General features: G+C 38.3%; 1 protein-coding gene across 1 annotated transcript in view; it reads left to right on the top strand.

The window, feature by feature from the left end:
* Window positions 1-5,403, top strand: part of SEMA3C (semaphorin 3C) — a 114,242-nt gene extending 108,839 nt beyond the window's left edge. The window contains exons 17-19 of the mRNA XM_064702955.1: window positions 14-81; window positions 2,862-2,992; window positions 4,840-5,403. Coding sequence (XP_064559025.1) covers window positions 14-81; window positions 2,862-2,992; window positions 4,840-5,253 — 613 coding nt within the window. The 3' untranslated portion in view covers window positions 5,254-5,403. The remainder of the gene's footprint in view (window positions 1-13; window positions 82-2,861; window positions 2,993-4,839) is intronic.
* The last annotated feature ends 7,492 nt before the right edge of the window (window positions 5,404-12,895 follow it).

The following is a 12,895-nucleotide window of genomic DNA, read 5'->3' as shown; positions in this document are numbered from 1 at the left end:
CAAAATATTGCAGGAGGAGCCGTAGACAAGACGTGCGACATGGAAACCCTCTGACTCAGTGCCGAGGTTTCAACCTGAAAGGTACTGTAATTTAGAGATCCTCATGCTATATAAAGAACACATGGTTTTCCTTTATATGATTCATTGTAACTGACATTATCAGTTTGGTTTACTGGTAAAGCATAATTATTTTCCAAGTCTGAGTTTTGTTTTGATTTGGTTTTAGCACCTTCCTTGCAATTACATGAAACTTGAACATACATGATAAAATATTGAGACATGAAGTACATAGTTCAACATACTTGAATTGAGAAGATGACACTGTTGATTAGAAAAAGGTAAAGTTAGTTTACCTTGGTTTCCCTTCAGTCTTTATTAATGCCATTTCATTCATTTAAGCTTTGGACCTCCGATTTTCTCTGAATATTTGATCCCATACTGAGTTTTGGAGCACACCTTTGAGCAAACAGCAGGATCTAGGCTGGCCTGTCTTTTGATTTATGATTATTCCCTTATCCCTTTATATGAGGAAAAAAACGATTCCAAATTTCTTTATGGAGTCTCTTATTTCCAGCTGTGCAACTGTTTAGTCAGCCTGGCCAGGGAAGCCAAGGCTTTGCTCTCCCAGCAAGCACTTTCTCTAGTTTGATGGATACCAGTCAAATATGCCCAAAGTCATAGGAGTAAATACATAAATAAAAGCAATTCAATCCTCTTGAACCCCCTGCATGTCTGAGCTAGGCAGGGGCAATGGATGCCATCAGACCAAGGGCACACAGACAATTCTGCTCCTTTCACCTCTATTATGAGCCTGATTTTTGAAGTATGTTCTCATCTGTACCACCTGGTGACCAAGTAATAGAGCTGATTGTAAATGTTTTTATTGATGTTTTTCTAATCAAAGAACAATGCTTTAAGAGTGACATGTGAAAGGTTCTGTTAATAATAATTCTACTGAAACAATCTCCACTGGTTGTTTGAAGAATCTCCTGGATGAGAAAAGACCACAGCAGTCAGCTGGGTGTAGATCCCTCTGCTTAAATGAGTCACTATTAGGTAATTTATGTTAAGATGAAGAGTTTGAGCAAGTAATTCCAAGAGATGACCCCAGTTAGAGAATACACCTGAGCTCTGAGAGATCCACGTTGAAGCAACTTGAGCTGTGTCTTCCCCTGCAGGCATCTGCTGAGACATCCCACCCATTATCTGTCCTAAGGGTGGGTGTCTGTCTCCTTCCATTTGGAAAGTGTGAGAATGTCATCTGTCTGCATTCTGGCCCGAGGGGGGATAATTGTTTCAACCTTGACAGTCTTGTGAAGCAGGTTTCTTGTTTTCCAGCCACTTTTGCAATGTGGATGTATTTATAGGTTTAGGTATTTTAACATCTTTGTAAAGGAAGTTTCGGTGGCAGCAGTGGGATATAGGGTAGGTAGATGGCTGTTGTTTCCCTGGAAAAAAAAAAGATTAAAAGAAAGAGCAATTTAGACACTTGCAAAATACAATTTGCAGCCATTTATAGCAAAATGACTATGTTTGGGCAAAAAAGTGAATCTACTTAAAGGACAAAAGAGCAGAGAGCCAAGCAAAGCCAAGGAATCTTCCATGCTCATAGAAAACCATTATGCTGAATCCAAGTCTTTAAACATGGGAGACCTCTAAGCACATATAAATTTAATATTTTTGGCACATTGTTATTTTTAAATAAATCATTAAGAACTAAGCAATCTTGTATGTTTTAGCTTCATGTCTGTTTAATATTTTTATGTTTGTGTTAGGCCTTATGACCATTACAGAAATGCATTTTGAATGTGAAGTATTACCACATTATTCTCTTAAAAGTTAGAATTGATTTTGGTACAGCTTCCTAAATGTGCTGAAGGACTAAAAACAGGCAAAGTCTCCTTCCTTCAGAAGAATAGATTTCAATTTCACATATCAGTTGATGAAAGAAACTGAAAAGAATGGGAGATAAAGTAGAGTATGAGAAAAGCCAGTCTTAGGACTGTGCAAGAACAGAATCAGATTTTAGTCATACAGACGTCTAGGTATTTGCAGTTCTCATATTATTTCAATAGCTTCCATTGCTTCTTTCTCAAAAATAAAAAAATGTATTTCATATATGAGACAAGCTTTTCAGTCTGGAGGTGCTTTGTTTTGAGGACCAAAGCAATAAGCATCCAGAAGTTCCTACTGGTGACTGCCAATTATTCATCTATGGAGACTGTAAAGGGACACAAGAAGTCCAAGTGATGACATAAACTCAGCACTTGCCCAGGTGTTGCTGGAGTGCTATAAATCTGTCTTTCTCCCTGTTGCTGGCCTGTCTACATATTCATCACATTTCAGGTTGGGAGCCAAGTCCCTTCCATGTGTTGGAAGAGGAGCAGAGGAGCAGGAGCCCAGCCTGTCCCCTCTCTCCTCCCTGGGATGCTGCATGCAGCTGGAGTATCTGGAGCCTTCTTTAGGGCATGATGCTTTATTTTGGTCAACTCATAAAAGGTGAAGAAATGCATTAAATGCATCATTCTCTTTTGGAGTAGTAGAGAATGAGATCATTTCACAGAAAAATATCCCTGAGCTCAGTTATTCCATCACCAAAGTTTATCAGCCTCTGTCCTAATTTCTCAGAACAGATCATGTCACTCTGAAAACACTGATATTTGAAACTGAATGTGCTTCTTCACATTCCATTTATTCGAATTTTTTTCCTAAAAATTATTTAATTTTGGCCAATATCAGAATCAGGCATACTTCATTTAATCTATATTGCAAAGAGTTTCATGTTTTCTTAACCAAATCACCATTCACAGTATCCTGACCTGTTTTCTTTATCTTTTTTTTTTTTCTTTCTTTCTTTCTAGCATACAGAAACGCAGCAGAGATAGTGCAGTATGGAGTAAAAAACAACACCACCTTTCTGGAATGCACACCTAAATCTCCTCAGGCTTCTATTAAATGGCTGCTACAGAAAGACAATGACAGGAGGAAAGAGGTGAGTTATGTGAACAGGAGCTCTGGGAGGATCCTCAGTCAGCATGAGATTCCCTCTCCAGATAAAGGGAGAGAACAGTTTGTGTTTTTATCAGGCAGTCTGGCTACAGTGAAGGTGGAGAATTTGTGTGGAGGCAGGACAGTGACCATCATTTTCTCATATGAATAAGAGCAGACTCAGTACAGCTGAGACTTCATCCTCAGCCCCACAGATTTCTGTCAGATCAGAACAGCTATAGAAAATTAAAGAATATTTGCTTCACACCTTACTGATTGCAAACTGAAGGTTTGCAGCACTCAGAACTTCTTACTGATCTAAGGAAATAGGCATAAAAGCAAGAACTTGTATAAAGTTCAGGAAGAAGTCAGCATGCAGTAGCTCCTCTGTGCTATTGAAGAGATAAAAGGCAAAAGTGGGAGAAATGTGAAAGGTTTCTTTAGCAAGAAGCTAGTCCAGGCTAAGAACACGTATTGACAAAAGCATTTCCTCACCATGGTGCAATCACATTTTCCATTACTGCACTCTCTAAGGCTCTCGAGTTTCAGCACTGTAATATACAGTATGATTGTTTATGGGGAATGTTCCTTCCTTAAGTAATAAAAAAGGGGAAAAAATCCATTGCAAATCCAAGGCACTTACTATATGAATAAAAAGAAACATTTTTCAAAAGGAACTTTTAAGTAATGTGGTGTCTGTTGATAGGTTATAAATACGGTAAAGTATTATTCTCCTATCAGGCCATTTTACAAAAACAGAGGGGAATTACAAATGTCTCACTGACTTTTCTAACTATTCAAAGCCATGTCCTGGCAATAGGTGCCATTCCTTAACCCATTGCTCCAGTAGAACATCTCCCCTTTTTTGTTATGTTCAGTAAATAGATTGGAATCGATGCAGTTTCATGGTACAACAGGCTGAATAAAGCAATCAAAGTGTTGATTAGTTTTCAAGCTCTCAGATGTCTGGAAATCTTCCACAATGTCTACAAAAGTTTACAATAGCAGAATACCATAATAAGTAAATTAGTTCCCAAGAGAACCAAGTATAATGCAAAGTACAGTAGCAAAATAGAAAAACCATTCAGCAAAATATCAGCATTGGTTTCCTTTCATAATGGACTGAACTAGCAATTTTTAGTTCATACTGATATGCAAAGGGACATCTGCACATTCATTTATAATTGGATGATAACAAGCTCTGGTGACTTGCTTCTTTCAGATGATGTGATCATCTCTTGGGACAGTGCAGAGTCTGAAGCCAGAAAGGAAATAGGAGAGTACCTGTGCTCTTGGTTAACATTGAGCCAAGTCCCACTTGGGCCCACTGTGGTGATAATTTTTATAGGCTGCAGACTCTGCAGAGCAGATAGAGTTCTTCAGCAATAACCTGCTCAAAGTCAAAATATTTAATGAGAAGACACCTTGAGTTCAATGCCAAATGAGCCTCCCTGGTCCTGCACCTTTCTTCCACTCAGCAGCACTCTCTTGATGCTGAGAGAGACATTCTCAGGAATGCAACAGGGCAAATAAAAGTTCATTTTTTCAACTCCACTATTCAGACATTATGAAAACTTCTATTTCATGTGGTTTCCAGATTTTTATCTTTGCTTACATCCTGATCAAATTTATTCTACACATAAGAAATAAAATTACTTAAGTCATTTTCTTTAGCAACACTTACCTTCTTTGAGGTATGCTCTTTTCTAAAGGTGGTCTTTTGAAGATAATTATATAAAAATATAGTAACTTTAAGAAAGTCATGTTTGAAGTGAAGCTTACCAGAAGCTCCAATACTCTGTTGTTCTATAACCTTCCCTAAAGTGTTCCTTTTGCCTTTTTGCTGTCCAGGTGAAGCTGAACGAGAGGATCATCGCTACTGAGCACGGGCTCCTGATTCGCTCCGTGCAGGACAGCGACCGCGGGCTCTACCACTGCATCGCCACCGAGAACAACTTCAAGCAGACCTTGGCAAAGATCAACTTCAAGGTGCTGGATTCAGAGATGGTGGCTGTCATGACTGACAAGTGGTCCCCTTGGACCTGGGCCAGCTCGGTGCGAGCGCTGCAGTTCCACCCCAAGGACTTTGTGGGGGCTTTCAGCCACTCGGAGATGCAGATGATCAACCAGTACTGCAAAGACAGCAGGCAGGCAGGGCAGCACAGGGAAGAATCCCAGAAGATGAGAGGGGACTACACCAAACTAAAGGCCCTTATCAATAGCAGAAAAAGTAGAAACAGAAGGAATCAATTACCTGGGTCTTAATTTTATTTTATAGTAATAGATATTTTTGTCCTCAGTGTAGGGGGCTTATATTTGTCTATTGTAAACAAATTCGTGCAAGTCTGATAAAAAATTAAATGAAATTCCAGCAAGACATGTAAAAGATTTGTCACCCAATTAAATGCAGTGAAACATAAGAAAATAACTCAGAGCATTTTCTTTCCTACGTACTTAGTGATTCAAGCCTGGGCTCTGTCCTAGAAGCAGCACTGGGTATTCATCTTAAACCAGATTCACCTTTAACATCTCAATATTTATTACAGCTGAATAGAAATTTTTAAAAAATCAGTGCATTGTCTTGCAGCTCTGGACCTGCACCAGCTAGACTGGTGGTGAAAGAATCTGGGTTAAAATGCATACTTAGAGTAGGATGGTACTAAGATTTCCTTGCACTGTGTTTAAGAACATGAGTTTCTTCTTGTTTACTGCTCAATATTGGGTTTACAGCTTTCACTCATCGATCAAATCATGTGAATGCATGCAGCTAGGAAGCAAGTAAAATGTACTAGAAATGTTTCATTTGCTCAGAGGTCAAATGAAGGAACAAACAGAAGAAAAACAAATTTATACTTTATCAGAGTAAGCACTGATTATTGTGCATAGTATGAGTTGTAATAAATTAATGAGTTCTGGAATGTAACTTAAAATATCTCTCTTGATTTTTATTAAAATAGGGAGTCCTATAACACTACATAGCTTTATAAGTGGCACAAAGGTAACATGAGAATGTTCATTATACATACAATTTTGAAAAACACCTAAGTGACTTAGGTATATTAGCTACTTCTCAAAGGATTACACTCCAATTTCTTTTCAAAGGACAGAATGTAGATATACCATATAGTGCTTGTTCAGAAATGAAAAATATAGATTATCTTTATTCTGTTCCATGATTAAATTGGAGCTAGTCTGCAATGTGGAAACAAGTCATAAGTGTCTTTGAAATTTTTAAAACATTATTTTTTCAACTGTTTTCTCAAAGTTGCAAATATTTTAACTAGAATTTTCTAATTAAACCAATCCCATTTTCCAGTTTTTGTACCCTTATTCTTTTCCATGTTATTTTCCAAATTTGCTCCTATTTTCAGTTCTCTGCTAAAAAGCAGATTAGGAAAAGAAAAAAAAAAAAGGAATGAGGGAAAAATAAGACTGAAAAATGGGTTTGGGTTGAAAACCAAAAACTCTAACTTGAGAGACATGTTCAAACAGAAATCTTTTGTTTAAGAAGCAGCTGTCAGGTCTAATGAAGCAAGTTTTGTTGAAAATTGGATGAGTGTACACCAAGCCATCTGAGGAAAAGCAATCACCAGTGCTTTTACTGTGTAAAAGTGTTCTGGAAGCCACTGAGTTTGTCCAAAACAGTCACAGGGATTAAAAATGTATGAGTACCCTAGAAAAATCACAATTATTTATGGCATTATACAAAAATATAAACTGATATTCAGCTCAAATCTGAGTTGTTAAGTTATAATTCTGCTTCTGTTAGAATTCTCTGGGAGGAACTCTACAGGGCATGGGGAAACATTTTGGATTTGTGCCTGTGTGAATTCAGTTTAATGCAATGGAGGTAACACTGGTGTTTATCTGCCATTAGCTGGATTGTCACTTTATCACCACCTCGGGAAGGACAGCTGGGAAATGAGCCCTGATCACACCATTTAAACAGTCTCTAAATCCCTTTGATGCTCTGGGATCTCTTTAGTTTAATTTGTGCGCTTACTGCTAGCATGGCAGTGCCAGCCTGCTCATTATTGCCATCAAGTTAAGTGCTCTCCTTACTCAAGGCCTCAGTGTGCATTTCTGCAATATTTAGGCATTAATAACTAAGGTCCTTCTTATGGAAACCATCAGGAAACTTCCTCTGACATCCATGAGATTGAATTTGGTCCCAAGAGCTAGCAAAGTAGGTTCTGGAGGAATAAGACTTTTTTTTTCTCTTTTTTTCCTTTTTTTTTTCTTCTTTGTTCTTTTTTTTTCTTTTATTTTCCTTTTTTTTTTTTCCCCTGAATATGACTGACTTCTGAGGTGTGTAAGTGACAAACCAAAAATCAAGTGCCATGGTGTAGAGCTACCTCCTGGAATGACACTAGTGCATATTGTCTGTGTGCTGCCATGCTCTTCCCATCTCCTCAGCAGATTCACTGCAGAGTTATTGTGGTACTAATGCCTGTTGTAAGGATCAGAATTGCTTCCAGATGGAATACAGTGATTAATAGGTGTTTCAGGGTACAAATTGCCCTTTAAGTGGTTAGGTACAGTGATATTTTAATAGGCCCCCATTAGGCCTCAGAAATTACAGTTACACTGTTTTCTAATTTCTGATAGAATATTGGCAATAAGGGATTCCATTAACACAATCAGCATAGCTCAGAGTTTCATGTGATTATAAAATAATATTTTTAAAGCTGCTTCATATACCATTATTATGGTATGACTGTTTAAGGGATTACACTTAAACTAACATTTTTCCTGCTGCATGAGAACTCCAGTATATAAATATAATAAGCTTCTGTCAGTGCATAACTGGTCCAAGCTTCCATGCTCTAGGAGCCTTTCTGCATGTATAGAGAATCAGGAACCAGACACTCAGCTGATATAAACTAATGTAACTTCCCTGTTGTCCTTACAGCTACTGGGGTTGATACCAGCTGAGTGTTTGGCCTTAAATGTACAGAATAGACAAACTGCAATTTTTGTTTAAAGTAGCCCCTCTACTGTAGGTAACACCAAAATTTAAGACTGTAATATTATTTGTGCTATTTAATACTTCCTATTTGGAGGATTTCTAAATAATGTATATAATTTTATTCCTTAAAAAAAATGCAAAAGCAAAATGACTTCTAGGCATAACTTCACCAAATGTAAAGATATGTTCTCTGCCAAGAACTTCACTGTGTACTGGTATTTTTTTTTGCCTTTTTATTTTGTGTAGTTTGTAAAGTTTGCTGAAATCTTGACCTAACAATGTGTTCTTTGCAATTGTTGTTACTGTAGATATGCGTGTTTTATTAAGAGAATCTTGGTTTTAAAACTGTAGGTATGTGTATAAGTTCCTAGCATGATGAAACTGTCATGACAGTGAATATGCATCATATAGTGTGTAAGAAAGAACAAAATGTAGTTTAACATAGTGCTATTTAATTGAATATCTAAAATGCCCAACAAAATAAAGTGTGTTGCAACATTTAAAAATTTGTTGATTCCCCCTTATGGATGTGCATTAAAAAAGAACTTCTTTTTTTTTTTTTTTTTCTTATTAAGAAAAGAAGCTGAAAAGCAATTCCCTAGATTTTCCAAATAAGTTCAAGAAAATATTTGGAGCATCAGATATAGTGGCTGGTCAGTTCCCAGCCCTGCTCTGGACTGAAGCCCCAGTCACGGAGATAACAAGGAACTCATGAGGAGTCAGAGATTAATTCTTTCAGAGATTATTCCATATAAGCACTTTGCATAAAAGCAGGTTACTTTAATTCATTGTTTAAAAAGAGAATTTAAAAAATTGTTTTCTCCTAGGACTATAAAGTAAATCAGAAATGTCTGACTAAAAGAGGGGAGTGAAGTGCAAATGCTTTTTGCTTTTATTAAACTGTGGAGGGGAAAAAACCCCACACATTCTGTGAAATCCTGATTCTTTCAGCTGAGGCTCCTGGCATTCTCCAGGCACCTCTGCAGGGAGGACAGGCTGCTGGGGCTGCACCTCAGGGAGTCACAGCTCTCTCCCTGTTTCCTGGCTTGTACTTGGAGTGAAATAACCTGCCTGACACCTACAGTACACTCCTTTTTCCTGCAGTTATCATCTGAGCATTGTTATTGCTGCTCTTCTTACTGGCTGTTTATCCAGATGGGTTTTAAAAGGAAGCATAGGTCTTCATCAGTTCCTTGGGATAATAATTGAAAATTGAATGTCACAAATACTGACCTTTACAACAAGGTTCTGGGTTGTTAAACCCAGATTTTGATTTCCCAGATAGATAGGTTGCTGCAAGGCTTTATGAGGTGTGAATGGATAAGATGACCTCACTCCGGGATTTCTGTGCTGGCTGGTTCCTAGATGTGCTGATCTTGGATAGTTACCTGCTCAGCACTCAGACCAGTCTGGGTCAGAAGCTGAGTATCCCAGCACTCCCACATGCTGTAGGAAATGTTTGGATAAGGCTCCAAAGCAGATGGACATTTATCTGAGTTTTACACTCTGAGAAAACTTTACCAGCTCTGCTCCTCTGTCCATCCTGCTCAGTTGTCTTTTGCTGATCTTCCCTGATTCATTTTTGCCCTCTCCTGAAGGGTTCAGCACTTAAGGTTTTGATCCCTTTGCTCCGAGCCCTGGCAAAACAAGACCTGGATTTCAGATGTGAGAACTCTAGGTGTCTAACACTTCTCCCTTGACTTTCAAACGTCTGTTAGATCACTTTTCTTCCTCCATTGGGAGCTACTGCTTTTTCTAAGGTCTCCCTTCTGGTAGCAATACCTTTCTAAGGTTTCCCTTTGAGTAAGTGCAGGATGCAGAACTCAGGCACTTTCTCACAAGACTGAGCAGTGTCAAGCACAGCCCCTTCCAGGCAGCCACAGAAGCCCAGAGGTGACCAGTGAAAAATGTTCCCTGCACAGGAGGGGCTGCCAACACTGGTGTGGCTCCCAGTGCTGCCAGATTATTGTTGCCTCTGGAATTAAGTGTTGCCTCCAGAATGAAGTCAGCAGATGTAATTCTGTTGTGCAGGCCATTAAAAAAACAGGTTGTGGCATTGCCTGAAGCACAGGTCTCAGGAAATCAGTGCTTCTTTATCCTTTGCACTGAGCCCTTCTCATGCATCCCCAGTGAGTTCCTGTGCTGTGAGCCCAAGTACAACCACACAGAACCAGAGCAGGTCCCAGATACACACGCATGCACACACCTACCTGCATACAGAGGAGCTTTGTTTCCATGCAGTATTTACCTTTCTTTAACATTGATGTGTGTCCTCTTCTCTTTCCACACGTGCAGAATCCGTCCTCACAGTCCCAAGACATCAACAGCTTGTCAATATTGCCATTACCATCTCTGAGAGCATTTTAAAGATAAGTAATTAGTCAACAAAAGTTGTTCTATTCACTCTCCGTTCCAGCTTACCTTGTTCTATACCATCTCAACAAAAACTTCCTTTTAGCATCAGGAGACTAGCACTAGTGACTAGTGTAAGTAATAAAACACTAGATTAGTGTAAGTAATAAAAAATGTGTTGTCATTTAACATGTCTAATCTAAACTAAAGGCTGAGATTTAGAGATGCTTTGGCATTCTGAACACACCAAGAAGCAAATTCAACACAGCTGGCTCAGCAGTCAACAAATAATTACTCTACAGTGATAGACTGTCCTATATCCCAGGATTCATTATTGAATTCCATATACAGCCTTACAAAGCAAACAGCATTTGTGTATTCTTAGCACTCTATCAGCTTCATTATTCCTGATTTGAATGCCTGATAAACAAACAGCCTCATATGCTGGCCTTATAAATGAACCTGAATGTTTGCTGAGCTCCACATTCAAGACAGTTTAGGCAAAAGGATTTCAACATATCCAACATTTTATAGAGCCATATATTTTTTTTCTAAAGGATTTTAGGAAAAAAAAAAAAAAGCCAAATTAAAAAAAGGTGATTATTGTTGTCTGTGGTAAAAGAGAGTTGATAACAAGGATTGTTTTCCAGCTTGTACAGCAACATGCAACGTGGGGAAGGAGTAAGAAAAATGCATTGCTTAACCTTGGGTTCACAACCCTTTGGATAGCTGCTGTTCCTTGGCTCTTTGCAGTAGTCCTTTCTCCAGTATCTGCTCTCCCTGTCTGCATTTCAAGGCCCCTATGAGCCGTGCAGTTTTTACTTTTTTTCAAGCTGACAACTTAAGACATAATGTCCAGGGCTTCTTTTCAGGATTTTTGTACAATAAAACCTCAGTAAAAGCTGTATTACATACAGATTTGCCTACAATATCTGCCTAAGAAATTTCATTATTTGATTCAATATTTGGAAAAAATCTTGTAATATTTGTAAGGCTTTGCTGAAAATGGCACAGAGAGAAGGAGAAGACCCCAGAAATAAGCAGAGCAATGGAACATGCCATGATACTTACATGAACACTGTGAACATTTCCTCACTGCTGCATGCTGTTATATGATGGACAAATATTGTTTTTATATTAGCCTTGAAAGCCCAATTTTCCCATAGGTTAAAGCTCACTAAGACTAAGGTCCTTTCACTGCTCACAATAAGATTCTAGTTGAGACCTTTGAAGAGCTTTTATGCCCCACCTAATTTTGGTTAAAAATTTAACCATTTCCTCCTTAAAAGCTCTTCTTTAGGGTTCTATTCCTCCTTCTCTCTATGGACTCTTCTTTATTGTTTTCATTTCCTCAGCTAAACTCATGCTGATAGTCCCACTTTAATTTAACTCTTTTCATTATAACCCTTTCTTACTCTGAAATATACTCTGAAATATATTATCTTTTATAATCTTCAAAAGATGCTGCACTTCATTTGTTTCATCAAGTTTTTTTGCTTTAAATAAAATATAAAAAGTATGAAACCCCTCCAAGGTGTTTGTAGCCTTTGAGCTTAAGAAGAAAGATTGGAACTAAACTACTAGCTACATGTATAAGTTAACACTCAAGAAACATTAAAATAATATTTTGTTCCATTATTTTCAGCACTACATTCAGGTTGCAGAGTGTTCTTTATTCCATACCTGACACTAAAAGTATCCTAGCTAGGACTTTGTTTTGAGGAACTTGAGATATAGATTTAAAATATCAATAGATTATATTATACAGATCTATTTGCCAGACTGTCAGTATTAAACACCTTCAGTTAAATTACCTGTAGGAGAAATTATTTTGTAACTCAGGTAAATAATGAGAATAATTAGTCCAATTATCCAAACGAGTGAGCTCAAAAATTGTCCCTGTGTTCTTTGGAGGGGGTAAAAGCTTTTGCCACAGAAGTGAAAGATCACTTTTATTATTACAGCAACAAATCCAGGTGCCTCCTTCACCTATATGGAACAATAAGGAGCTTACAAGTTTTCTTCCCTTTGCAAGTTTTTTAAAGATTAGAAAGATTAATGATATTTACCTATAAATGGATTTTTCCTATGCATGAATCTATCCTGTGCTGTGCCTTCCAGCTAGAGATGTCAGAGCTCTGAGGAAATGGTTAAAGCAGAGAATACCAGGAATGCTGAGCTATCCAGGGCTGCAGAAGTAGGGAATAACTTAAGCTTGGTGCCATTTGGTGACCACCTGGCCCTCTGGAGAAAGCTGGTCATCCCCCTCCCTGCAGTGGGGCTGCTGTGGCGCAGCACACAGGCCAAATGGAGTTAGAGACAGTTCATTTTCTAGTGTTGCTGGAGCCCAGCTAGAGATTAACAAAGAAAGAATTGCCTTGCCAGTTTATTCGTTCCTGTCAAGAAGGCAAGCTGTTATTTTGAAAGGAGCTAACGACACGATGGCGAAAACCATATAAGCTGAACAGAAACTTCCCCTGTATCCTCCAGCCAACTGTAAATTCAGCCAGCAGAAATCTTGGAAATGGTACAAGCTTTCCTGCTTTGAGAGCACTCAGGTTGGGGTGCCAGGAATAAATCTCCCTC

The sequence above is a fragment of the Zonotrichia leucophrys genome, chromosome 1A, assembly GCF_028769735.1.
Source record: "Zonotrichia leucophrys gambelii isolate GWCS_2022_RI chromosome 1A, RI_Zleu_2.0, whole genome shotgun sequence".
Taxonomy (NCBI): Eukaryota; Metazoa; Chordata; class Aves; order Passeriformes; family Passerellidae; genus Zonotrichia; species Zonotrichia leucophrys.
The sequence above is the reverse complement of the archived record's forward strand: the minus strand, read 5'-3'. Positions and strand labels throughout refer to the sequence as shown.